Source organism: Mirounga angustirostris, unplaced genomic scaffold, assembly GCF_029215605.1.
Source record: "Mirounga angustirostris isolate CCGP_5_RB_7025 unplaced genomic scaffold, mMirAng1.0.hap1 SCAF_5, whole genome shotgun sequence".
Lineage (NCBI taxonomy): Eukaryota > Metazoa > Chordata > Mammalia > Carnivora > Phocidae > Mirounga > Mirounga angustirostris.
In genome coordinates this window covers 159,948,066-159,974,262 of record NW_026991713.1, presented here as the reverse complement: position 1 = coordinate 159,974,262, position 26,197 = coordinate 159,948,066, and the positions used below count along the sequence as shown (strand labels likewise).

The window sequence follows — 26,197 nt, the reverse complement described above, 5'->3', positions numbered from 1 at the left end:
ATGGACACAGAACTTCCGGTCGAGCAGAGTTCTCTGACTGGCTCTCACCCGTGGGTTTGCTGAGGGAATAAGTGGTGGCAGGTTTTCTAGGTGAGGGATGAGGTGAGGTTCTGTGCTGTCTAGGGTCTTGGGGAAGGAGGTAGGCGCACGAGTAAAGAAAGGGAAGAAATGGCTGCCGTGGGGACGGTGACGGGCCATGTGTGCGAGCACCAAGACGGATGGCTGAGTCTGCCGACATTTGTAATGGAGTACCAGACGTGCCTCTGTTGGCCTTTTGAGGTAGATGAGCTTTTAGGGATTCACTCTTCAAAAGAGGGAGTTCCAGTGTTCATTCTCTCCAGTGGCGAATGGAAGTGCTCATTTCCCAACATCCTCACCAGCACGGTGTATTAGAAACCTTTTCATCGTGGTTAATCTGATATGTGAAAGATGGTGTCTTCAGTAATGTTACTGTATAATTTTTTTTACCGATTTTCTTTCTTTATTTGACAGAGAGAGACACAGTGAGAGATGGAACACAAGCAGGCTTCCCGAGGAGCAGGGAGCCCGAAGCGGGGCTCGAACCCAGGACCCTGGGATCATGACCTGAGCCAAAGGCAGAGGCTTAACGACTGAGCCACCCGGGTGCCCCCGTCATTTTATTTTATATTCCTCTTATTTTGGGGGGTGAAGTTGAAGATCGTTTTTATATGTTTAAGAGCCATTTATATTATCTTTTACAGTGAACTGTCTGGTCAAGTAAGGAATTCCTTTCTTGACCTTAGTAAAATGATAGTAACACTGTTAGGCTCTGAAGTCCTTTCTATCAAGGCAGTGAAGGGATTTGAGATGGGAGGGTGACTTAGTCAGATTGAGAAAGTGACCAAATGACCACAGTCCTTGGGCATGCAGGGAATCCTCACCCTAAAGATGGAGCCTATGGGTAGATTCTGTAAGAAATGGAAAGAAAGTGCAAAGTGGTGGTTCCTGAGAATAAGGACATGGACCTTACTTGGAGCTGAGGGTGAACCCAGGCATCAGGGAGATGGGGCCAGGCCTGGCTAAGAGGCCTGAAATCCTCTCTCCCAGGCTCCTGAGGCAGCTTTCCTAACCAGGGCTACAGAGGTGGGAACCCAAGTTGGGGCCCTGGGAGCTAGACGCCCCAGGCAGGGTGTCAGCCGGCCTTCCTTCCTTCTTCCTCTGCATGGGCTGGCATCTCCAGACCGGACCCCCTAGGAGAGGGCTTCCCAGGCAACATGTGGTGAGCATCTTTAAAGTTTTGTTCCAATAATCTCTCTGTTGTGGACGATATTCTATAACATACATGAAAAATGATTTCCTAGAAAGATAAAATGCAAGAGACACATCAAATAGAAGCTCAAGTTATTTATGAGGAGAATCAATAGACGTAGAATTCCTATGTCACATTGCAGTAAGTTTCTAAATGCTACTGAAATTTTGTTCTTAAAGTAGTTATACTTTAAACAACAGGGCTTTAGAACAGATATTATCTTCCATTTCCCCCACTTAGAACAGATACTGTTTTCCATTTTCCCCCCTTTTATTCCTCATCGCCTTCACTCCAGCTCCCCAACCCACAGCTGAACCAGTCCATTTATTCGGCAACGTTTGCTCATGCCTTCCCCTCCCGCAGACGGTCTATGAGGCCACTTTATAAACAGGGGCTCTTACCCACACAGGATGGAGAGGAAGGGAACGTGGTGGAAATACGGCTTTTCTTTTCTTTTTTTTTTTTTTTTTTTGCTTTGACATTTATCTGCCCCATTTCCTGACCCCAGAATCTTATTTTCGTCATGATCTCGCATTGTTGAGTTTTCACAGAGTCTTGAGAGGCTTACACCTAACCAAGAGAAAGTACATTTCCAAGAGGAACATTTAGATCTGATTTTTCATGTAAAACCCTTGTCTTTCTTATGTAAAATTATGGGACTTTTTTTTTTTTTAAGATGGTTAATTCCACCATCAAGTAGATTGTACTTACTTGAGTTCAAACAGCTTTTTAAAAAAAAAAAACTGGGTGTTACACGCAAATCATGAATCATGGAACGCTGTATCAAAAACTACTGAAGCACTATATGGTGATTAACATAACCGAAAACAAAAAACAAGAGAATGTGAAAGTCACTCTTTCTCCCATGAAGTCCACAGATAAACCGCTGACCCCAAAGAAGAGCAGAAGAGTCCTCATTGGCTCTTCTCCTGGGCTGGGCTCTGCAGGGATGATTTCCAACCTGACTGAGCGATAGCTTGTCTCTGTCTCTCGGGATATTTTGCTCGAGTCCATGGCATCAGCCAGCTGCTGAAGGCATTTCTACGGAAGACAGAATGTCATTATCAAATTCTAAATCTTGGGGCTGGGGTAGATACCACCTTCTGGAGATTAAAGGTAAATGAAAATTCCCCTTCTTCTTTCCCGAATTGTTTCATTCGTGAAGGTGCCCGCCTGGTTCAAAAATGTTAAAAATATATTCAGAAGGAATGCAGTGACTGCCTGTCTCGCGCCCCTGTCCCCAGCTGCTTGCACCTGCTGCCACCCTCAGCCACATACGTGATGTCCCCAGGGCCTCGCTGAAGGATAGGTGCCTGGCTTCCCATCCTTTGCTGTTGCAACAGGGGTTATGATAAAAAAAAGTCCTTGTAGACATGTCCTCAGCACGTGTGGAAGAGCCCTGCCAGTGGAATTGTGAGACCCAGAGCCCCTGCATCTGCCATATTGACGATAAGGAAGAGGTTTCCTTTTTTATTATGTTATGTTACTCACCATTCATTACACCATTAGTTTTTGATGTAGCGTTCCGTGATTCATTGTTTGTGCATCACACCCAGTGCTCCGTGCAGAACGTGCCTTCCCCAATATCCATCACCAGGCTACACCATCCTCTCACCTCGCTCTCCTCTAGAACCCTCAGTTTGTTTTTCAGAGTCCATAGTCTCTCATGGTTCATCTCCCCCTCCCATTTCCCCACCTTCATTCTTCCCCTCCTGCTATCTTCTTTTTTTTTTTAACATATAATGTATTATTTCTTTCAGACGTACAGATCTGTGATGCAACAGTCTTACACAATTCACAGCGCTCACCATAGCACATACCCTCCCCAATGCCTTATCACCCAGCCACCCCATCCCTCCCACCCCCCACCACTCCAGCAACCCTGAGTTTGTTTCCTGAGATTAAGAATTCTTCGTATCAGTGAGGTCATACGATACATGTCTTTCTCTGATTGACTGATTTCGCTCAGCATAACACCCTCCAGTTCCATCCATGTCTGATAACGATGATTTTATGGTCGTCATGACAGTGTCCTCGGTACGGTTTGAGGATGTGCAAGGCTGGGTGATGGTGATATGAAACAAAGGCCTTTTGTAGCTGTTCCCTGATTTGGTCCCTCACCTGCTCTGTTAGGGGGCAAGAACAGGTGTATGTAACTACGCTCATTGACGGGAAAGGCGACGGGTCTGGTTAGTGGCAGAACCAGGACAATAGGACTGCAGCTCCTGCAAGTCCGGGTTCCTTCCCTGTTCTCTACACAGGGCCTTGTGCTTGTTCAGGGGAATCTTTGCGGTCTGTCGATTCACGGTGTGTGTGTACCTCAGGCCCCACGTCTGTGTCCCGTGTCATAAGTCATAAAGGCACAGCCACGGCGCTTACTAGGGCAGGTCCTGCTGGGAGAGTCTCCCGTGTATGTATTTCCTCAGGAATCCTCACAACCCCGTGAGGTGCTATCACTTTCTCTACTGTGCAGACGAGGAACGCTTGGCCCGGGGAGGTGAGTGACTTCCAGCGCCTCACAGCAGACACGTGGTGGAGCTGGGATCGGAAGCCCATTCCCCGGCTCCAGAGTGCCGGCCCTTTCCCCCCACCGTGCTCTCCTCTCACAGAAAAAGTAGTAGTACCACAAGCTGGTGCTCGCCCTCACAGTGTGGGGTGCTTTGTGATATTTGCTCTTGTATCCTATTTGATCCCCTAAATGCTGGTTCCCCCCCCGCCCCCCCCACAGTGGTTTCCTGACCCTCCCTAATCTGTCTCAGTCTGGGTTTTGGAAAAGTCTGTTAGGTTCTACTTCCCCAGCACCTCTCAGTGCGTCCCCACCTCTCAGTGTCCATCCCCGTGGCGGCTGCCCCAGTTCAGGCTCCCCATGACTTCTTCCCTGGACCTTCTTCCTGGATGGCTGTGAGATCCTCCTAACTTTTGTCCTCCGTCCGTTCTCCATGCGGAGACCAAAGTCACCTAAAAAATACATTTCTGACCATAGTGTTCGTAATTTAAGGCGCTAAGTCCACCTTTGCTGTTTGGGGCCTAGTGTTCAGTCCATGAAGATGGTCGGTCAATGTATGAGGGAATGCAGAATTAGAAAACGTACTGTGTATTTGTCCTCAGGATGAAGATCTTCTCCCAGGTAAGTATTCTGAGGTCGACTTTCCAATGATAGTCACGAGAAAGCCGCACAGCACCACGGAACCTCACTGTGGGGTTGCTCACAAGGTCCTCGATCTTGGGACGAGCACGTGGCCCTGCAATGCTCTATGAATGGAGAACACACAGGATGGACGTGCCATGCACACACGTGCTTTGGTCAGACTGAACTCCCCTTTTGACCCCACTATTGGGGAAAAAAAGAAGCAAAAGCTGTGGAAAACTCACACTTTCATATGTCTGCCAGCCTAAAGAGTAGGTCCAGTACAGCCACCTGCCCCAAAGACGTTGAAAGATGTGCCCCAGATAACGGGGCACATGACAGTCACCTGCAGGAGCTCTCAGAACCACCCGTCGTTCCTGTTGCAGCAGCCTGATGGTCTACCAATTCCGGTCTGTTCTGTCATTTCATAATCGATCGTGTTTCCTGTCAAGCATTAAAGCAGCCCCAAAGAAACCTGGAGAAGAATCGGCTCCCAAATCCAAAGGGAGAAAGGCTTTTTCAAAAGCTATTCAAAATTAAACTAAAAGTCGTCCCAAGGCGTTTCCACAATTCTTTCCTCGCAGTTCCCAATTTCTCAATGTCAAGGTCTTGGGCAGTCCGGTCCACAGGGGCCCGGCTTTGGAGACAGCGGCACCTCTACAGTGCCTGGATGGACGCCCGAACCTCGTAGGCGGATCCGATGGGCTCTGATGGCCCCTTACTTATTTAGTGCCATGAGGCACTGGGAGGTGGAGGGTCTACAGCGGCGGGGCGACCCGGAAAGCCTGAGGCCATCGCCCGCAGAGCACAGCGTCCGCTCGGCCTGGGGCTCACTGGTTCCCGGAGTTTTCAGCCAGGGCAAAGCCCGGGGGAGGGCAGGGGAAGGCTCGGGTCCAGTGCGCCCAGGGCGATGCTGGGTGGGGCCTGGACAGAGGGCGACGGGGACAGCCGACCCACCCAGCTGCTCCCCAGGGGCTCGGGCAGCGGCACCGAGCCGGGCTCCAGGTCTTGGCGTGGCGCAGCCCCAGGCCCAGACCCCGAGGCCTGATGTGGGGCGGCGGCAAGGGACAGAGCGCGCGACCAGGAGAGCAGCCGGCCCTCCCGCGCCCGAGCCTGGTCTGGGCTCCTGCCGATCCGGATCGACGCGCTCGCCTGCCCACGGTCTGGTTGGTCAGCTGCTTCATGCAGCTGGATTGCTTCTTGCTGGCGGCGGCGGCGGGGGCCGGCACGGCCAGGGCCGGGCAGCTCGAGGAATCGCCCGGGGGGAGGGGGGCCGACGTCGCTTCATGTCCACCCGAGGCGGCAGTGGAAGCGGCTGTGGGCCCGGCGCCCCCCCCCTCGCCGCCTCTCATCCAGTGGCGCGGCAGGTCGGGGCCTTGGGAGGCCAGACCCGGGACGCGGTACCCAGCCCGTCCTCCACCCAGGGCGGGAACCCCGGGGCCGCCCTGTGCAGGGCCCGGAGGCCCCCTCTCGGGCACCGCCACCGCCGCCCGCGACCCCCTGCCGGGTCCAGCCGCACACCTCCGCGAGGCAGCGGATGCGCGCAGCGCACGGAGCCACCGGTGAACCGCCAAACCCCGGTGTGGGACGCACTGTCCCCGCAGAGCTGGCAGGGCACGGAAGGACGGAACACTCTGGAGCCTCTGGAGGCTGGAAATGCCCAAAGTCTCCTTGAGGGCCGTGCCTCTGCGCAGGTGTAGATATTTGTCAAATGCACCTAGGATCTGCTCTCCTAGGTGAATGGATGCATTGCATGCATTGCATGCATTGCATGCATTTCCTGGGGGAAAGTCCAGGGCCAGATGCATTTTCTGTGGGCGGGCACCTGGGGGCAGTCAGGCAGGAGCACTCGCTAGGGGCCCACCCAGGACAGCCAGGAAGCGGGGAACAGGGGAAGGGGCCCAGCCCTGCGTGGGAAGTCGTGGGGCTGAGCGTCTGGGACCGGGACCGGTGGCCAGAGTCGGCCCTGGGAAGGCCCAAGGTCTCGGGCTTTCCTAGCAACGTGGCCTGCGCAGGGGAGGCGCGTGCCGGGCCCGCGCAGGCGTTGCCTAGAAACGCCTGTTGTCTTCTGATTCTTAGCCTGGCGCAAGCAGGCGTTCTGGGACACTTGGCGGGGTAGTCCGACTGCGCTGGACGCTTTTCCACAGCGGACCGCGACAGTTATATGACCCGCGAAGATGTGCTCCTGGGTTGGTGGCCTGGGCTCTGGCCTAGGCCATTCCCAGGGAGGAGTGGATGGCAGTGAGACTTCCTTGACCGGCTCCAACTCGGATCTCACCATGGACTTTGGTGATGTCATATCATCTCAGACAGAAATCAATAGACTCCTCAATGAGATCCAAAGACTGGAGGCTGATCTTACACTTTGGAAACATTTGTCCAAGGGACCGAATAGCTCAGACTCCAATGCCATCTGGAAACTGAAGAGCACCATCAGGGACCTAGAAGAGAGGCGGATGAGGGAGATCGAGGAACATCAACTCGGAGTTGCGATACTGCACAGTGTCCATCAAGAAAAACTGGCCGACATCACTGACAGGCACCGCAAACAACTCCTCGAGTATGAAAGACGGATAGAAGACCTGCAACATCAAGAGTCTGCCAGTCATGGGAAAGATGACTTACTTCAAGAAAGGGAAACTGAGCTTAGAAGGTTGAAGCAACAACTTGCAGAAATGGAGCGGCTGAATGACCGTTTAAACAACGTTGCTTCTGATCTCAGAGCAGAAAACCAAAAGTTGGTTTTGGCGCTCCAGGATGTAAGACATCAGCTGGAAGAATCTATTCTCCGGAACAACGAGGATTCTCTGGAAAACAACACTGCTGTGAGGGCTTTAAAAATAGAAAAAGGACGGTTAATAGCAAAATTGGCTCGGGCGGAAAAGAAGCTGTTGGAGGAAACAAACAAGGATGAGCAAACTATCAAAGAATTGTCCCCTTTAGAGCATGTGCATTGCATTCAACACAGTCAAGAGAAAGACCTGGAAATAGTACACCTCAAAAAGAGGATCGAGCAGATGGACGCCGACCATACAGAAACGAAGGAAATGCTGTCCTCTGCTCTGGAGGAGCAGAAGCGATTGACACAACTCGTTAAAGAGAAAGAGATGTATATTGAAGAACTTACAGGAAGTCCAGAGCTTCAGGAGGAATTCGGTCAGTCTACCCAAACCTTCAGAAGTAATGACATTTCCCAGCCATCCGTGGAGGACAAAGACAGGTGTCTCCCATCCGTGACAGGCGAAAATCCTCATCTGAGAGAAGAACTGGAGAGCCTAGGACAACAGAGTCGCTCTGTTCCTGCGCTCGACCCTAAAATCCTAGACGAGATCGTAGAACTGGAGTGTGAGGTGTTTCAACTCCAGGAGTTAAAGGATGATCTCGAGGAGGAAATCAGAGAGCAGCAGAAGATCATTCACAACCAGCAGCAGGGGAAGATAGGACTGCTTCATTCTTTACAAGAGCAGAAGCAGAAAGTGGAGCAGCTCCAATACCAGCAGGAGCAGATGAATATTGAACACGCTCAGCTCCTTTCAGCGAAAGACGAGGAGATTCAGCATTTGCAGGACACGATAGACCAAATGAAAGCCCGGTTGCCTGACAAAAGCCAGCACATTCCGACAGAAGACTGTGATGATGTGGAAGTCCCAACCAGTCAGCCTCTTCCCAGACAAAACGCAAGTGAAAAGCTTGATTCACGTGAAGCCGAAACTCAAATATCAGTCCTAGGAATCAAAGAACACGAACTGGAGATGAAGCTTCTAACTGAACAGAACATCCGACTGACGGAACAGATCGATCGGCTCTCCAAAGAGGAGATTGGTAAACTAACTCAGATTATCCAGCAGAAAGACTTGGAGATTCAGGGTCTTTCCAGCAGGATCTCTGCGGCTTCTCACAGCCAGAACCGGGACGTGGAGCGACTTCAGCGGCAATTGCAAGAGTACGCTTGGAAAAGCGAACAGGTCTTGGCGGTCTTAAATGAGAAAACGAGGGAGAACAGCAATCTGAGGACAGAGTATGACAAAATGGCGGATAGGATGGCTGCCACAGAAGCAGACCTCCGGCGGATGCAAGAGGAAAATCAAAAACTGTCCACTAGAATGGACAGTAGTGGTCAGGAGATGTTTAGAGAAACGATTCAGAATTTATCACACATCGTTCGAGAAAAAGACCTCGAAGTGGATGCGTTAAGTCAGAAATGTCAGACTTTATTGACACTCCTGCAACCCTCCAGCCCTGGTAATGAGGTTCGAGGCGTTCATATGGATCAGTTCAAGCAGCTTCTACAGGAACGGGACACATTAAAACAGCGAGTGAAGATCATGGAAGAGTGGAAACAGCAGGTGATGACCACAGTCCAAAATATGAAGCGTGAGTCACCCCAGCTTGAGAGAGAGCTGGCACAACTCCAGGCGCGGGCTTTCACCAGCAGCGAGAAGGATTCTGAACTACCGACGACCTCTAGTGACCTGATGCAGACGTACAAAGGCAATGAAATAAAATTACAACATTTAGAGAAGGAACTGGCACAAATTCAGCTCAGCATCGGGGAGCTTTGCAATGCCAAGGATCTCCTTCTAGGGAAACTGGACGTGATTTTCCTCGAGCCCTCCCCCGACTGCTCAGAGTCAGCGGACTCTCTGGAGCCCGTGAAATCTGACAGAGTGGGTGAGGCTTCTGAGTTGCTCCAAGTGGAGGTAGAAGAGCTGAGAAAATCAATGCAAGAAAAAGATAGGATGATTCGAACCCTCCAGGAAGATAAGCAGAGATGGACTGATTCAGTGGCTGCCACGTGGGAAGGAGAAGGCCCAGAACAGGAACACAGGGATTCCGACATCGAGCAGCTGAAGGAGAAACAGGCCGTTCTACAAAACTTCATTCGGGATCAGGAGCTCCGAATCCAAGCGAAAAGTGAGGACTTGCTTTCTTTGCAGGAGAACTTCCGTAGCCAAGTGAGTGAAAATGAACTTTTGAGGCAGACGGTCACCAATCTGAAGGAGAGAATAGCAGAGTTGGAAATGGATGTGTGTCAACCGAGAGAGGAAAATGCAAAAGTCGAGGAAAACTCTCGAGAAAAGGCAGTGGGAGATGAGGCATTGCAAGAGACAGATAGGCTGCTTTCAGTGATGCGGAGAGAGGAGGAATCCCAGGGTGCTGCGATGAAAGAGAAGGCACTTGCTTTGGAGCAACTATCGCAAGAGAGAGAAGAGCACGAGACCGGGGTATTGAACCGGCCGGTCAGTGCAGTTCCATCAATGCAGGGAAAGACAGTTCTGTGCCAACAGGGGAGAGATGAAGTCCTGTTGGCCCTGACACAGAAACAAATGGAAACCTGTGCCCTCCAGAAGGAGGTTCGCCATTTACGTGAGAGCGAATTACGCCTAACCCAGGAGCTGGAGAGACGGCGACACCTCGCTCTAGAAGCCGAAGACGCTCATCGCCGGGAAGCTCTGGCCTCAGAAGACAAAGTGGCTCAACTCAGGAAGGAAGTGACGGTCTTGCAGGGAAGACTCGTTTTGTCTTCCACTGCCATGGAAAATGCCAGCCGAGGAGCCAGTCTGCAGGTAGAGTCGCTGCAGGAGCAACTGCACGTGGTGACCCAGCAGAAAGAGGACACTGCGCTCCAGCTTGCTGCCTCGCAGGAAGAAGGAAGGCAGTATGGTCACATCCTAGCTGACCTCAAGTTGGAACTCGCCGAATGGATGGAAAAGGCAGACAGCCTCGAAGGAAAACTGAAGTCATTGCAGGGACGATTACATAAAACAAATGCTGACTTGGAGCTGAAGGAAGACCAACTCCAAGAATTCCAGAAACAGAATGAGGTCCAGCAGGAAATCCTGGAGGACACACAGAAGAAACTGATGAACTTAGTCAGTAAGTCCGAAGGAATGGTGGACAAAACCCTACTAAGGAGACTCTTCCTGGGATCTTTCCAAGCCCCTGACGCTGAACGGCAGGAAGCCTTAAGGTTGATGGGAAGCATGCTGGGGATCCGAGAAGACCAGATGCGGCAGCTGTTCAGTGAAGGGCCAGGTGGTGGTACCAGCTGGATGAGTCGGGGGCCTGGATCCAAAAGCGCCCCCAACACACATGTGAAGCCAAATCACCGACCTATGGCCAAGAATTCTTTTTCAGGGCTTTTCGTCCAGTTTCTAGAAGCGGAATCTCATTCAGCTTTGCCACCACCAAAGCCCTCTGCTCATGACGTGAAGCCCCCAGATCCCGGAGGAAGGGGAAAACTGGCTATGAAACAAGGCCCAGCACGTCTGAACACTACCCTAGCATCCACATCCCGGAAAAAAGATGTGAAGCCCCGCACCACAACGGTGTCTCTTATTACCCCTCCTGGACCGGAAGCGGATGGATCGGAGCACCTTCTTCTAAATGCCGTCACTGATGCTTTGCCCACGTACGCACCCCAAATACTGTCACCTGCGGAGAAGGTTGGAATGGCGGCCAAAGGCCTCTCAAAGAAATAGAGGATTCTCAAGCCAGAGATGAGACAGTGCTCGGAAGACCCCAAGTCACTCTGTGTGTTTACCTAATCCCAAAATGTCCTTTTGCAAAACGTAATATATTTGCAGTCTTGCTTTCAGCTTAATAAAAATATTCTTTTATGAGTTAACAAAAAAAGGCATCTTTTAATGACTGCAGAGGTATTCACCAAACTGAAAATGGTGGGTATTTCTTATGAGAGTAGACAGTGGTGGGGTTGGGGGCTGCGGTCAATGGTACTTCCAGTATTGTTTGTAATGCTTTGATGTTTTCATAAGGAGCATGTATATACATATACCTTTGGTAAGGAAAACATCCACTCGTTTTAATGTTCCCAACTTATCAAATACATGAGCACCCACGCCTTGTTGGAGAAACTGGGTGTATAGCATGAAAGGTTAAGATGAATACATTTTTTTAAAAAATGCGAGTTTGATTTTCCCAGTTATGTCCCATTTCTCTTTCTCCTTTTTTATTTTTAATTGTTTTTTCCATTTCATTTTATGTTGCCTGGGAATCTACTTCATGGGTAACCTGATTTATCTCAGGCCTTTAGAAATATATGTATATTTGTCTTTTTGGGCGTATAGTATTCTATGACTTGCTTTTAAAAAAAAAAAATCACTCTGCCTTCGAGATCTTTACAAATGTGAATGAATTCCAATTCATTCTTTAAAAGGAAATGCAGGCCTTTGTGGATATACCCTAAATTACCGAACTAGCTCCTACTGATCAGTATTTAATCGGTTTTTACTTCAAATGTCCATGGTCAACTCCCTTGTTCCTTTCCTCAGAAGCCACTCCAAATCTTCGTTTGCAGTGCCAGGCTCATTACTCCACTATACTCTGGAAACCATCCACTCAAACTTCTTTTCTTCTCCTTCTCCTTCTCCTTCTCCTTCTCCTCCTTCTCCTTCTCCTTCTCCTTCTCCTTCTCCTTCTTCTCCTTCTCCTTCTCCTTCTCCTTCTTCTTCCTTCTCCCTCTTCTTCTTCTTCTTCTTCTTCTTCTTCTTCTTCTTCTTCTTCTTCTTCTTCTTCTTCTTCTTCTTCTTCTTTTTAACGATTTTATTTATTTATTTGACAGAGCAGGAGAGCACAGGCAGGGCGGGTGGCAGAGGGCGAAGGAGAAGCAGGCCCCTTGCTGAGCAGGGAGCCTGATGTGGTGCTTGATTCCCGGGTCACTGAGATCATGACCTGAACCAAAGGCAGACGCTAAACTGACTGAGCCACCCAGGCGCCTCCCATTCAGACTTCTTGAAAGATCTCATTCCATTAATTTTCCATTGTGCTGTATCTTCAGCCTGCCAAATATCTTAAATCCTTCCCTCCCTTTCTGTTGCCAGTGCTCTGGTTCACCCATTCCTGTCTCTTGCACAGACTAGTGCAGTAGACTGCCTACTGATCTTGCTGGTTCCACACTCGGCCTCCTTTGAATCCATTCTCCATGCTGCTGTCAGGGCGAACTGAGACGAAAATCTGATGTCACTTCCCTGCTGCCATTATTTGTGGGTTCCCTCATTGCTTGGAGTTCGACCTTTAGGAGACCATCCAAGCCCTTGCTTTTGCAGCCTTCCCTCCTGCGCATCATTCACATACAGGCTGCCCTTTAGCCGCAGGGAATTCTTACAAGCCCCCAATAGATTCTTATCCAAAGAACTTCAAGTGCATGAGCCTCATCGTTGTGCCTTGCCAAAGGTACAAAGCAGAAGGATTTCATTTTTCTCCTCTTCACCCGTTGGTAAAGGGAGTGATTCCCACCCTAAAGTTATGGGATGTCCGGATGCTGAACAGATGAGCTCGACACTAATTTATTACCCATGTCTACTCGTGGCCCACACCATGCAGGGCCACAAGGGGGTTTTACCTGGGAGCAGAATGAAGAAGGGCTTTGGGGCGGGGGCAGACCTTGTAGTAACAAGAGAGTGACGGTGAGCCCTACTTCCTGCAGGAGGGCATGACTGGCTTGCTGGATAATTGCACACGCTGTCAGGGAAATGGACCTTACTCCTTGGGGAGAAACTGTGCCTGGTCCCTGGGATAAAGAAGGTCGTTTGGCCAGGAGACCTGATCTGTGGGAGCAGAGGGGGAAGGGAACTTTGGGTGAGACCGAGGCCATTGGAGGCCCTCTGATGTTCCCTGATACTAAGACAACACTTCCTATTGAATCTTAATCTCAGGCTTTCCATCACAGTGGACTCTGATATCTAGACATCAATTTCAACCTGGGACTGAGACTTTTAAGGAGTAGGACAGGTGCTTCTCTAGGAAGTGAAATTGTCACGTGAACAAGAGGGGGAGTTGGTCTTCAAAACCAAAATGTATCAACGGTCATTGATGGTCACTCAGTTGATCCCAAGGGAATCCTTAGGTAGCCAAGGGGTAGAAGGAAAGGCTGACGTCCTCCAGCACCATGGAATCTGGCAATGGACTGTGGATAGAAGCAGCCACCCCCACCTGCAGGTTGGATATGCAGACTTTGGCTTCAGCCTGTAGCAAGAAGGCCTTGGTAACTACATTAAGCTGGTGGGGGTATCATGACCCGAGGCAGAGCAGACAGCGGGATATGAAGGCTCAGAGTCTGTAAGAGACTCCGTTTCCAGGAGAGCCCAGTGCATGGTCAGCAATTGCTGCTTTCATGGTCTATAACCCAGGGCCAAGGAGGGCCATTTCTTGCATTGGGAGTCCATGGACGATTCCAGTGACTCCAGGAAGCTGGAGAGGTAGTTGCTAAAGCCTTTTTACTTAGGGCACTAACGGGTGATTTTTTTTTTTTTTTTTAAGATTTTATTTATGTATTTGAGAGACAGTTGGAGCTGGAGGAGGAGGTCAAAGGGAGTGGGAGAAGAAGCAGGCTCCCCACTGAACAGGGAGTTCCCTGCCAGGCTGGATCTCAGGACCCTGAGATCATGACTTGAGCCAAAGGCCGACGCTTCACCAACTGAGCCAGCCAGTCGCCCCCTCACAGTTGTTTTGGACAGATCCTAGAGCCTTTTGTTGAGGGGAGCCCCACCCAGCGTGGGCTCAGTGACAAGTAGCAGCCTAAATGGGCTTATGTAAAATTTATAAACAAGGAATATGTTGCCTCTAGAACCAAAAAAAAAAAAAAAAAAAATACTGACAGAATTTGGACTTGTATGTCCTTCCTTGTTTGTAAGGATTTTATTTGGTTACTTGAAAGAGCACGAGAGTGAGAGCACAAGGGGCTGGTAGGGGCAGAGGGAGAGGGAGAAGCAGGCTTCCCAGTGAGCAGGGAGCCTGATGCGCGGCTTGTTCCCAGGACCCTGGGTTCATGACCTGAGCCGAAGGCAGACGCTTAATGGACTGAGCCACTCAGTCGCCCCTGCACCTGCATGTCCTTAACAAGTGTGTCAAACAAATGTCCTCACAGTAGGTAGTCGTAAATGTGATGTCATACCTATGTCCCTGGAGAAGGACGGGTGCAGTAAGATCCTGCCCACAAAGATGTCTGTGATAGCAGAGAGGTTTGGGTGCCCTGTGCTTAACAAGGTAAAATGTGTCCCCTTCAAAGTCAAGGCACATTTGACCGAGAGGATGTTGAAATACGCATGGAACAGAACATATTGGCCAAATCTATATTAGCAAAATATTCCCCATCCTTAAATTTGTTGGGCTCCCTTGTGTTTTTTTTTAAAGATTTTATTTCTTTATTTTAAAGAGAGAGACACCTAGTGCACGAGCCCAGTTGGGGCGGGGGGGGGCGGAGGGAAGGGCCGAGTGAGCGATTCCCAAGCTGACTCCACCCTGAGCACGGAGCCTAACATGGAGCTGGATCCTATGAACCTGAGACCATGACTTGAGAAGAAAGCGTAGCCCACTGAGCCACCCAGGTGGCCCTAGGGGTCTCAGAGGTTTTCAGGGGACCAGGATTTATTTTAATCAGGTATGATAAGTTAGGAAGATATAGAAGTAACTGTCACAATGGAAGAAGTTTTGTAGATTTAGAGGCCCCAAGAAAGGAGGTTCTGAGAGCCTTGCAGGGCCACCTGGGGAAGCACCAGGATTGGTCAGGAGAAAGAGGGAGTGAAGGGAAAATGTGGGCAAGACCCTTTATTGTGGTTTCCATGGGAAGGGACAGGTGAGGCAGGATAAGCACGTTTAAGACTGGCTAGTTTGAGTAATTTCAGGGGGCTCCAGGCCAGAGTGGTGTCTGCAGGAGTCTGTCCCGCCCTTGCGGTGATCAGGGAGGCCATAGTGGCCCAGAGCTGCTTAAGATGAGGTGGTTGGCAGTAAGGGTTCTGTACCGGTTGGTTTGGATGTGAAAGGTATGCTCCCAGGCCAGTTGTGGACTTTTTCTAAGAATTAACTAAGCCTGCCAGGGACAGTCCCTCCAAAGTCAGCAAGTCTGAGATGTCAAAGCATTAAATACAGAAGCTAGAAAATACGGTTATTTTACTAGGTACAAGCATAATTGGAGCCCTGGTATCGAATCCATGAAGGTTACCCAACTGGTACATCTTAGCAGACATTAACGTTAATTCAGAACCTATGTTTTAGAGGGCCAAAAGCCAGTTGACCTCATTTTATCTTTTGCCATATAAATTATCTTAGTAAATTTGGATTTCTTTTTTTTTTTTTTTTTTTTTTTTACGGTTTATTCATTCATTTGAGAGAGAGACAGCAAGCAGGTGTGAAAGAGCAGGAACCAGGGGGAGCTGCAGGCAGAGGCAGAGGGAGAAGCCGACTGACTCCCCTCCAAGCAGGGAGCCTCTCATGGGGCTCAATCCCAGGTCCCCGGGATCACGGCTGGAGCCGAAGTCGGACGCCTAAGCATCCGAACCACCCAGGCGCCCCTGTGAATTTTGGATTTCCAGTTGGGTCAAATTGTGAACCTATGTCGAATTAATTTGGGGGGGTTCCTCTTCCTGTATCCAGTTTTCTTTCTTCCATTCCTCCTTTTCTTGGGTTTGTTTGGTCCTGGATATATGCTTGGGTTAGGGAGTGTCTTTTTACCCTGTTCATCTTTCTCCGTTTTTTCTTCCAGAGAGTCTCCAATCAGCATCATTAGGGTTGGAGCCTCTGTCGTGGCAATGGTCGTATGGTTTCAGGTGTCCTGGCGTAAGTCAGGGTGTGAATTGATACCCTCACTGTGCCACAGGGGTGCCACGGATGTTTCCCCCACGACCCTGAGGATGGCGATCTTGTGCCAAACAGGTTTAGGCAGTGGGGTGGTAAGTGAAAGAGCACAGGACCCACAGCGCAGACGTTGATAAAGCCAAAGCATCTTCTGCTACAGCCCTACCTTCTCTCAGTGTGGACGGCTTCCCCTCCCCCCTTTTCCCACTCTACCGATTCCCTCAGGAGACTATTTCATTTCTAGCCCCATAAAGTCATGGGTTTTTGTTTCTGTCTCCAGCTATTCAGACGTGGTGCACATGTTCTGGGTGTTTATGGGGAAAGGGAGCTGGGTGGGTCGGCCCCACAGATGACTGTCCTCTTCCTGCGGGCATGCCAGTCCATCTCCCCAGTGTTGGAGTCCACAGCCAGGAAGGTCATTTTGTCCATGGCCAGAGTGGGAGCCTCAAGGCCCTGGATCCAGAGATGAGTCCCTGGACGCGCTGGGAAGCAACAACACTAAGAGAAAGCAAGTGTGTGGAGGAGGGGTTTTGCACTGGGAGAGAGGTGGAGCACCAAACGGCCGACCCTCCACTTTTGTGTTTCTCATCAGCTCCTGGGCCCTGGGCTGCCATGGATGTGCGCCTCCAAACCCTGAGGGCTCCGGGGGACACACGGTAACGGGGAGAGGAGCGGCAGCTGGGGAGATGGGCAAGGCCACTCGCGTTGCCTGACCCACAGTGACTCAGGAGGCAGCCAGGGAGCCATTCTTACATCTCCCTGGGGTCGTGGCCCCCTTCCTTTCCACCCACAACACAGAGGGTCATCCCCAGGACGGTGCGTGGGGTGCGCTCTCCCCACCCGGATCTGTCTGTCTGCCCCAAGCACTGGCCCAACACCCAGTCGGTGGAACTCAAGCACCCCAGTCAGCAGGTCGTGGGGTTGCCGACCTCAGCGGGGAGCCTTGGAGACCGATACAGGCCAGATGGAGGTCACACTGATGGCACCTCCCTCCTAGGTACAGTCAAGTCGCATCTGTACTCAACTTGTTGGCAAGGATGGGACATTGGTTTGGAAACGGATGGCGACCTCCATTGGAGCTAACAGAACACGAGCTAACACACAAGCTGGCCCGCAGTTGCCAGTTCCCTCCCAGATCGTGATTGTCCCCTCTGAAGCCAGTTAGGAAGCCAAGGAGCACGTCAAGCTGACCCCGTGTCCTCAGTTAAGGTGGGGCCACCCTGTTTGTGATGTCACTTGCTTTTATTCAGCTTCTCCTCAGTTCCCTGACGAGAGAGAGATTCCTGCTCTAGGCTTGTAGGGATCCCTTGACACCTGACAGATGTGACTGGCAGCAGTTGACTAGTCACATATTCTCACAGTTCAAGGGAGGAGGATACCACACACTGTGCAGGGCTGCACAGGAATTGCACTTGGGAACAGAGGGAACAAGCAGGGGCTTGGAAGGCAAGACTTTGTCCTAACAAGAAGGTGGGGCAAGTCCTGGTTCCCTTGGGAGGGTATGAGTGGCTTGCTTGAAGAATTCAGTGGGCTTCTAGGGAACTGAACGCTGCTCCCCCAAATCAACAGGCACTATGTCTGGTCCCTGTGATGAGAAGGGTTTTTGCTTAGGAGACCTTACGTGTGAGGGAGGAGGGAGAGGAGAACTTGCATTAGGCTGTTTCCGTCCCTCCTTGATTGTCCCTGGTGTGAAGACAGCCCTTAATATGGAATCTTCATTTCAGGCCTTATGCCCCAAGAGGTTATGAAAATGTCAGCCTTCTTACAACTACTAATGGCATTTCACAGTGAAACAGTATACAGAAGAAACATGTAAAAGTTGTATTGCTGTATGCTAGCAACGAACATGTGGGCTCCACTATCAAACATACGTTCACAATTACTAGTAAAACTATACTTAGGGATCAATCGAACAAAGCATGTCCAGCACTCGCATGCCCACAGCCGTTAGCACTGATAGAGGAAATCGGAGATATAAATAAATGCAGAGATATACCATGTTTGTGAATTGGAAGCCTAAGCATAGTGAAGATGTTCATTCTGCCCAGATTGATAGATCGATTTAATGCAATTCCTGTCAAAACCCAGTCAGGGTTTGTTTTCTTTTGTAGATTGATAGACAAGATGATTCTAAAGTGTATGTGGATAGACAGAGGAATGAAGAGTAGTTTCAGAAACAATTTTGAAAATAATAATAAAGTGGGAACATGCAGTCTACCCAGTTTCAGAACTTCTGCGATAGTTTTACTAAGGACGATTGTGTGGTATCTGCAGAAGGACAGACACAGATCAATAGAACAGAACAAAGAACCCAGAAAGAGTCCCCACAAATACGCTCAACTGAGTTTTGAAAAGGGAGCCAAAGCACTTCAGTGGGGGGAAAGCTGGCCTTGCGACAGACTACAGCCATTTCAAGCTTGTGATGAACACACAGACGCCAGACTCAGAAAACAGCACCAGGAGCGAAGGAAGACGGGGCTTTGACGGCGGTCCCGCCAGGTGGTGACGGGAAAGGAGGGGTAGACGGTGCCCAGGGCTCTGTGGGCGGGGCCAGAGGAGGCACCCAAGGGGCGCGTCCGCGGGCCGAGCGGGCGGGAAGCTGTCCAATCAGCGTCTGGGCAGAAGCGCCAATGAGCGGGAAGGTTGTTGGGCGGTTGACGTGAGCGGCGGGTCTGAGCCCCGGCAGCTGAGCGCGGCGGAAGCGAGCCCTCCTTCCCTCTCCGAGGCTGGCTCGTCCCCCCAGCGCCCGGGGACCCGGTTTCGTTGTTCTCGGTGGGGACAGCACCCCGGAACCTCCACGGCCATGGGCGCTCGTCCGAGGACGGCCTCTTTCAGCTCCTGTTCGTCCTCCTCGACAGACCCAGACGACGAGGGAGTGCGCGGCCCTTGCGAAGATGCTTCTCCGTGCAGAGGTGCCTGCCGGGCGCGGGGACCCAGCGTCCCCGGGGGCCTGGGGCCTGGGGCCTGGGTGGGGGGCGGGCCTGTGTCTCCGGAACACGCTCGTTCGCCAAAAGGGCGCCGTCACCTCGTGCGACCCTCGTTTCGCACGTGTGAAGTGCCCGGCGCGGGGCTTCATTCCTGGAGCGGAGAATGACCTCCCTTGTGCTGTGCGCCAGGCCTGGGGGGAGCGTGACTGGGAATGCGGCCTGCAGCAGGCCGGCGGGGTCTTGGCCTCCTTGGGGCTCGAGTCCTTATGGAAGCCCGACGAGAAGCAAGGAAGTCTAGCGTTGAGAGGGGAGGAGGAGTGCAGGTTCTTCCTCTTGCATAGGTCACATTCCGTTGGGGATCGTCAGGGTGCCCGTTGTGCACCTGAGATCAGGTCAGTCAAGGTGTGTTGGGGCGGGGCGGGGGGGATGGTCTGCCCAGGAGCACGTAGTAGTGGTGCGCAGAGCCAGGACTTTGCAGAGCTCTTGCGTGTCTGCCGCAGGAGGCTGCGTTCTAGGGGTGCAGTGGGGGCCGTGTTGTGAGCACAGATAGGTGTCGGAAAGCCCAGGCTGGGGTGTAGTTCGTTCGTTCGTTCGTTCGTTCAACAGAAAGTGTTGAGAGTGTACTTCGTGGTAGGCCCTTCTCTTTGGGGGGGTGGGGGGGGTGGGTATTCAGCGATTGGGAACCCAGGATAAATAGGACAGATACGGCGTCTACCCTATCACCACCTGGTTGGAAAAGACTGGAAGCAAATAATTGCCCATGAAATACATAATTACCGTTTTGCTTCGAGTGCTGAGAACTACGGGGTGCATTCGAGTTTGTCTTTTAGGCAGTAATGTTTAAGCTGAGAACAGAAGGCTAAGAAAAAAACGGGGATGTGGGAGGGTGTTCACTTAGAGCAGGGAAGGAGTGTGAACTGTGAAAGGAATTGAGGGAATGCCCTTGAAGCCGGGGCCACGTAGGGACTGTAGGGACTGTAGGGTGGGCAAGCCAAGGTTCGGGGTTAAGACTTGCACTTTTTGTGGGTTCCTGGAGACTAAACATAGTGATTTAAGACATGGAGTCCAGAGCCAAGCTGATCGTAGCTCTGCCTCTCATGAGCTGTGTTCCTAAACCATTCTGGGTCTCAGTTTCCTGATGTGAGAAATGGAGATGATGATAATCCCACTTCTTAGATGATTGTAAAGATAAATGATATTTAACGTTAATGAAACACGTAGAGCCCTGTCTGACATGTAGTGGGTGTTAGTGGTGGTTGATTAAATAAAGAGGTAAATACATACATTGGTATTGAAGACTTGACGGTAGTGTGTGGTGAAATTTGGGAAGCTAAAAGCCTTCCAGCCAACTTCATTTCTTCTCCAGTGTTCAGGTGCTGTTGACCACATGTGTAGAACTGTTGAATTAGAAATAATGTTCGCATATCGACTGCTACTTGCTAAGAGACTCTGAAGTGCCATTGAAATAATCAGAAAATACTTTTCAGTAGCATAGTATAATTTTATTTAAAATGTATTGGTAGTCTTGATTATTTAGTATTTGTTGGTAAACGTTTTAGCAAACTTGCCTACTTAAAACAAAGTAAGTTAACTGTAGAGTAATTCAGACACAGCCAAAGGACAGAGAAGTAATATAACTAGAGCTTTCCTTTTCTTGACTCTCTAGGGGATAGTTTTTGTAATTTCTCTGTTCTTCTTTGCCTCAGTTTTCGATGCCCCCCTGTGTCTGCAGCCATCTAAACATTGTAGGGCAAGTTTGGGTTTGGAATTGCAGAGAGTACAGTGGTACCCAGCCCAGAGTGCACATCAGCAGAGCCTGTGGGGCTATTTAAAGAAAACACAGATGTTCACGTCCTCCTCTACACTCACTGAGTCAGAGTCTTCTGGGATGGGCCCGGGGCTCTAAAGACCACGTATATTTGTCATCTGGTTGCATTTCATGAAAGCCTTTTTTGCACCGGGCTTTCCTTTATCTGAACAACATGCAAGAAGATTGGGAGAATCCATAAGTTAACGTTTGAGGACATTTTGCAGGGCTCTGTCCTTCCAAGTTCTGTGATACCGTGATGTGCATCTTCACTGTAGTGTGTTAAACCCTTAAACTTTGTCAGAAAGTCATGTGATTAATAACGTAGAGATTCCTTGCGTGAATCGTGGGCAGATCACTTTGTGCCTCAGTCCTGTGTTTGGAATGGGGATAAAAATGGTAGCCCACCTTTGGGATGTAAGGATTAAATGAGCAATAGATCCAAGGCAGTTAGCACCGGGTCTGACACAGAGTGAAGCCTTCCCTAAATAATTCTTACTTCTTTTGCCTTCCCTCCATTATTTATTTATTTAAATACAGATTTTATTTACTTCTTTATCTTAGAGAGAGAGAGAGAGAGAGTGCATGCCCCTGGCGTGGGGCCAGAAGAGGAGGGAAAGGGAGGGGGAAAGAATCTCCAGCAGAATCCACACTGAGTGTGGAACCCAACTTGGAGCTCAGTCTCGGCACCCTCAGATCATGACCTGATGTGAAATCAGGAGTCGGACGCTGAACCAACTGGGCCACCGAGGCGCCCCTTGATTTCCCTCCATTCTGAATATTATTTGGTTCCAGCTATGTCCTAGCTGTGGGTTAGGCTGGTTCCTGCTGCCCTAGGTTACAGCCATAAAGCCCCTAAAATCGCACTAAGAAAGCCAGTTAGCCTCCCAGGACACCTAGGATTCCCTCCAGGAAAGGGAACCATCCCTTCCTCCCGTGACGGTGGTCAGCATCCTCCACAAAGGCCACTGGAAGCACAGCTGTCGTTAAACACAGTGGCTTCGTTACTCATCCTGAGGGGGAACCCACGTCATGGGGACTGTGGGGCTGATCCGTAAGAAAGAGGGTGTTAGAAAGAACTTACAGGATTTGGGCTTTGGGCGGATGTTTTTGGGAGTGTTCAAGGAAGCAGGGGTGTGCTCTGGTCTGGGTGCTGAGGCGAGGCGAGGCGAGACAGTTCTGGGATCGGGTAGCTCCATCAGTGTTTTCTAGAAGGAGGTGTGAAGAGCGTGACGGACGGTGTCATTCACAAGGAAGACACTCGCTGGTATCAGGCGGGAGAGAGGAGGATTGGCATTTGGGGGTGGGCACGACAAGCTGGTTTTTGTCTGTTTGGACAAAAGAGCAAGGGGTCCTCTTTGGTGTCCCTTCATCACCGGGGCCACGGCACCTCAAGCTGCTGTTCTGCGAGGTCATTTGCGTGCAACCGGAGAAGCACGTGGCGTCTCCTGGAGCGCCAGGCCCGCGGCGACCAGCCGTGCAGCCCGGCTCATGGTGCCAGGCCGCCTCCTCGATGTCAGCACTGCTCTTGCTTCTTTGCCAGTGGAGGGGGGAAGCCTTCAAAAGACAAATAGGTGTTTGCAGGGCAGAAGAAACTAGCCTGGCCGTGGAAGCCCAGGGCTGTGTCATCGGCACCTGACATTGGGCCAGGGAGCGGGGAGCAAGAGAGAATTCTGGGGAGGTTGTCAGAGAATGACTCGTGCGAGGACCAAGGGGTCAAGTGGGGGAGCTGACGTGCTCCGGGTTTTCGGACGGTCCCCAGGAGCCTCGTGGGAGATGCACTGCTGACAAAGAGCAGGTCTGTTCCCCTTTCCTTCCCTGTGGCCACAGCCCTGGCTCCGGTCCCTTCTCCTACCTGCTCTGTTGCAGCAGGTTCCTCTTGTTCTGCCTGCTTCTCATCCAGCTCCCTCTCCCATCCACGTGCTCCTGCTCTGGCCAGGGTGATCTTCTTGGAATCCCACATCTTCTCCTGTTACTGCGTTCCTCGAAACCCTTTGATTCCCCATCAGCCACAAGGTGAGAATCTGTACTGTGTGGCGACTCACTTTGCTTTTCCTGATCCTCTCACGGTTCCCTGGGTCTCCCGCTGCCAACTGGAAATCTGTATTTCAATGTCTCCGAATTATGGCAAATCCATTCTTTCCAAAACTTCTCAAGATCCCCTTCCTGTATTCTCCTCCTCCCCACCCCCCCCACCCCACCCCAACTCCGTGAATCGGGCCACTGTGTCCTTCAGGTCCCACGTGCAAAAGGGAGGAGTCCTCTTGGAACTCTGCTTTTACTTCCTTACCCCCTTGTGTGATCATTCTCCCAGACCTGTGATTTTATCTGCTAAATATCTCTGGAATCTACTTCCTTTTCTCCACCTCTGCTTTTGCCCTCTCATTCCGAGTTAAGGTCATTTGTGGTCTGCGCCATGGTTCTAGTCTGCTTACTGAGCTTCCAGGCGCTTCTACCGCCTCCAAATCCCTATCTCCCCCTGAAGCCAGAGGTTTGTGGAAGGCCCATTCGTTCATGTCACTGCCTAGTTTCCTGGCTTCTTGTTGCCGTTCGAGATAGACCCAAACGTTCCTTCTGTGTGTGCACGGCTGCTCCGTCCTTCTTCTCCAGTCTTGCTTCCCGCTCGCCTTCCCTGCTGTACTCGATCCGGTCATTCCTTCCAATGTGCCCTGTGCCCGCCGGCCTTGGGGCGGCTCGGCTGCTCCCTCTGCCCAAGATGCTCTTTCCCCCACCCGCCTTGCCTCACGAGCTCTCATCTTCCCTCAGATGACTGCAGCAGTCACTGCACATTCTTTATTGAACGCCTTCTCAGTTGCCAGAGGCTCGGTTCTTGTGCGCTTCCCGATGTGACCCAGACAGACCTCGGTGGAGCTGTTAGGAAGCCTTTCTTCCAGGGAGAGAAGCAGCCAGGAAACACAGAGGCAAGGAATCTGGCACATCAGGGGTCCTGGATGCTGTAGGAGCGTTGGAAGGGGTTGTCCTCTGAGCTGGGATGGCCAGGGACGGCCCCCTGAGGACAAGAGTGGGGAAAGCCTTGCAGGAGGTTGAGGGAGTGGGCCCTGTGCATGTCTGTGGGAACAGTGTCCCAGGCAGAGAGAAGGGCGAGTAGGAAGCCCTCCGTGGAGGGAGCTGGCCTGACTTGTTCCAGGAATGACAAGGCCAGAGTGAGGGAGAAGGGGAAGAGTAGCAGATAGGGTGTTAGGGACCTGGGATGGTGGCCACTGGGGGATTTTGAACTGAAGAATGAGGTGACCTGACTTGGGTTTTAATGGGATGAGTTCAGCTTCTCTGTTGAGAACAGCGAGGGGGGAAGCAGGGCGATGAGTTAGTAGGCTCCTGGAATATTCCAAGTCAGAGATGCTGCTGGCTTGGATCAGGATGGTAGGGGTGGAAGTGCTGAGAATCGATCCAGATTCTGGGTACGTGTTGAAGGGAGAGCTGATGGGATGTACTGACAGATGGGATGTGGGTGAGGCCGATGAGTCCAAGAAGGTGCCCAGCCTTCTGGCTCGTGTGAGATGCGGCTCCCTCCGGAGGCCCCTGACACCCTCGACAAGGTCCAGCCCCTTATCTGTTCTCTGTGCATCTCCTCTGGGGCAGTCAGTCCCGTTGCTCCGCAGACATCTCGTTTAATGTTTGTCTGCCCCGTGGGAATAGCGGTGCCGAGAGGGACCATGTGTGTCTCAGTGCCATGAGCCTTGTAGACCCCTAGTAAGTATTTCTGAGCCGGCCGAGTGATGAGGAACTGAATGGAGATGCTCATGGTTCTCTTTCCTGATGAGGGCTCCCAATTCCCATGTTCTGTTTCCCTGGTTTTGAGTGGTCTGTGTGTTTTAGAAACCAGGCCAGGGGCTGTAAGACGGAAATGGTATTGTGAGAATTGCAGAAGTTTCTCTGATGTCAGCCGCGTCGAAAAACGTCGCCCTCGACGTGCAAGTGGGTCAGAGGATCACCTCTTGGGAGAGGCAGCATTTTCTGGAGGGCCTAGGCCTTGCAGCTCACTGATGGCATCTTCCCGGCTCTGTCCAGAGTGCAGGGCTGGGATTTTGATCTGAAATATTCTGAAGGTGGGGGCTGCTGCTTTTCCTCCCCAGAGAAGACATGTCACTTGCGGATGAGAATATTCTGGTAAGGATAAATTAGCTGCCAAATTTGCCCATCAAGAAAGTCGAATAAATAATGGCTTTACTGGATTTGCGCTGCCTCCCCCCCATTTTTTCCAAAAGGGAACAAATTAATTTTTGAAAAGATCTGTGAAAAACAGTGGTCTCAGATCTAGAATACGAATTATTTTTCTTTTATGGTTAATTTTTTTTAAGGTTTTATTTTTAAGGGATCTCTCTGTACCTAACTTGGGGCTAGAGCTCATAACACCCAGATCAAGAGTCACATGCTCTTCCAACTGAGCCAGCAAGGTGCCCCTTCAGGGTTAACTTTTTAAATGACAAAAGTGAATACATATCCCCCACTCAGCCTCATTTGAATATAGTGTGCCTACAGGTTTTCATGCCTACAGTTTTTTAATGTCTGAATGTTTTTCCACAGTGGGGTTGTACTTTACGTGACGATTCTGTTTGTTATTTGGGTGGCTATGATTTTGCTATTAAGATAGGGCTGTGATGAACATCTTTGCATGTGTGTTTGAGTTTTCCCTCGAGATAGATTTCAGGGTAAAAACTTCTGCAAAATGATCCTCAGGAGTGGTTATGTCATTTTTGGTTCTCACCCATGGTAAATGAGATGGTAATGACAGAATATTTCTCAGTCTTTTAAATTTCTTGTCAAGTGGCAGGGGAAAAATAATGCCTGTTTCAATTTTTATCTCTCTCTCTCTCTCTCTATCTATAAATGTATGTTTTATATTTAAATTTAAATATGTATTTATTTTATATATATTTGAATTTATAGATGTAGCTCTATGTATTTATACACATACAAACATATTTCTAAAGATTTATTTGAGAGCGAACACGGGGGAAGGGCAGACGGAGAGGGAGAGAGAGAATCTCAAGCCGATTGCCCACTGAGTGCAGAGCCTGAATGGGGCTGGATCCCACAACCCTAAGACCATGATCTGAGCCCAGATCAAGAGTCAGATGCTTAACCGATTGAGCCAGCCAAGTGCCCCTTACATTTATATTTTTATAATCACCTGTAATACTGAGCAATTTTAGTTGGTCCCTATCACTGATACTTTTTTCACGGATACTTTTTTACATGAATCCTCGCTCGTTATCATTTTCCTGCTGGGTTGTTGTCTTTTTGTTTGGGTATTTATATTTTTCTTATTGATTTGTAGGAACTTTTTATAGGTCGGATAGTAGTCCTTTGCCTCTGTACTCGTTGCAGTATTTTCTCCCAAACGATTGTCTTTCGGTTTCGCTTGTACCATACATTTCAGGATACATTTCATTCTGAATCTCTGTGGTGCCCAATCTCATAGTCTAACTTTATAGCTTGTGGCTTTGGATAGT

At 50.4% G+C, this 26,197-nt stretch overlaps 1 protein-coding gene across 7 annotated transcripts in view; it reads left to right on the top strand.

Annotated features, from left to right (window-relative positions):
- LOC135364281 (thyroid receptor-interacting protein 11-like) overlaps positions 1–26,197 on the top strand; it is a 69,110-nt gene that overhangs the window by 26,329 nt on the left and 16,584 nt on the right. For 6 of the 7 annotated variants that reach the window (XM_064590246.1, XM_064590247.1, XM_064590245.1 and 3 more), the window contains one exon: positions 493–18,901. In XM_064590246.1, the coding sequence (XP_064446316.1) occupies positions 6,575–10,879 (4,305 nt within the window). In that variant the 5' untranslated portion in view covers positions 493–6,574 and the 3' untranslated portion in view covers positions 10,880–18,901. The remainder of the gene's footprint in view (positions 1–492; positions 18,902–26,197) is intronic. The other variant, XM_064590241.1, reaches the window with a different exon arrangement.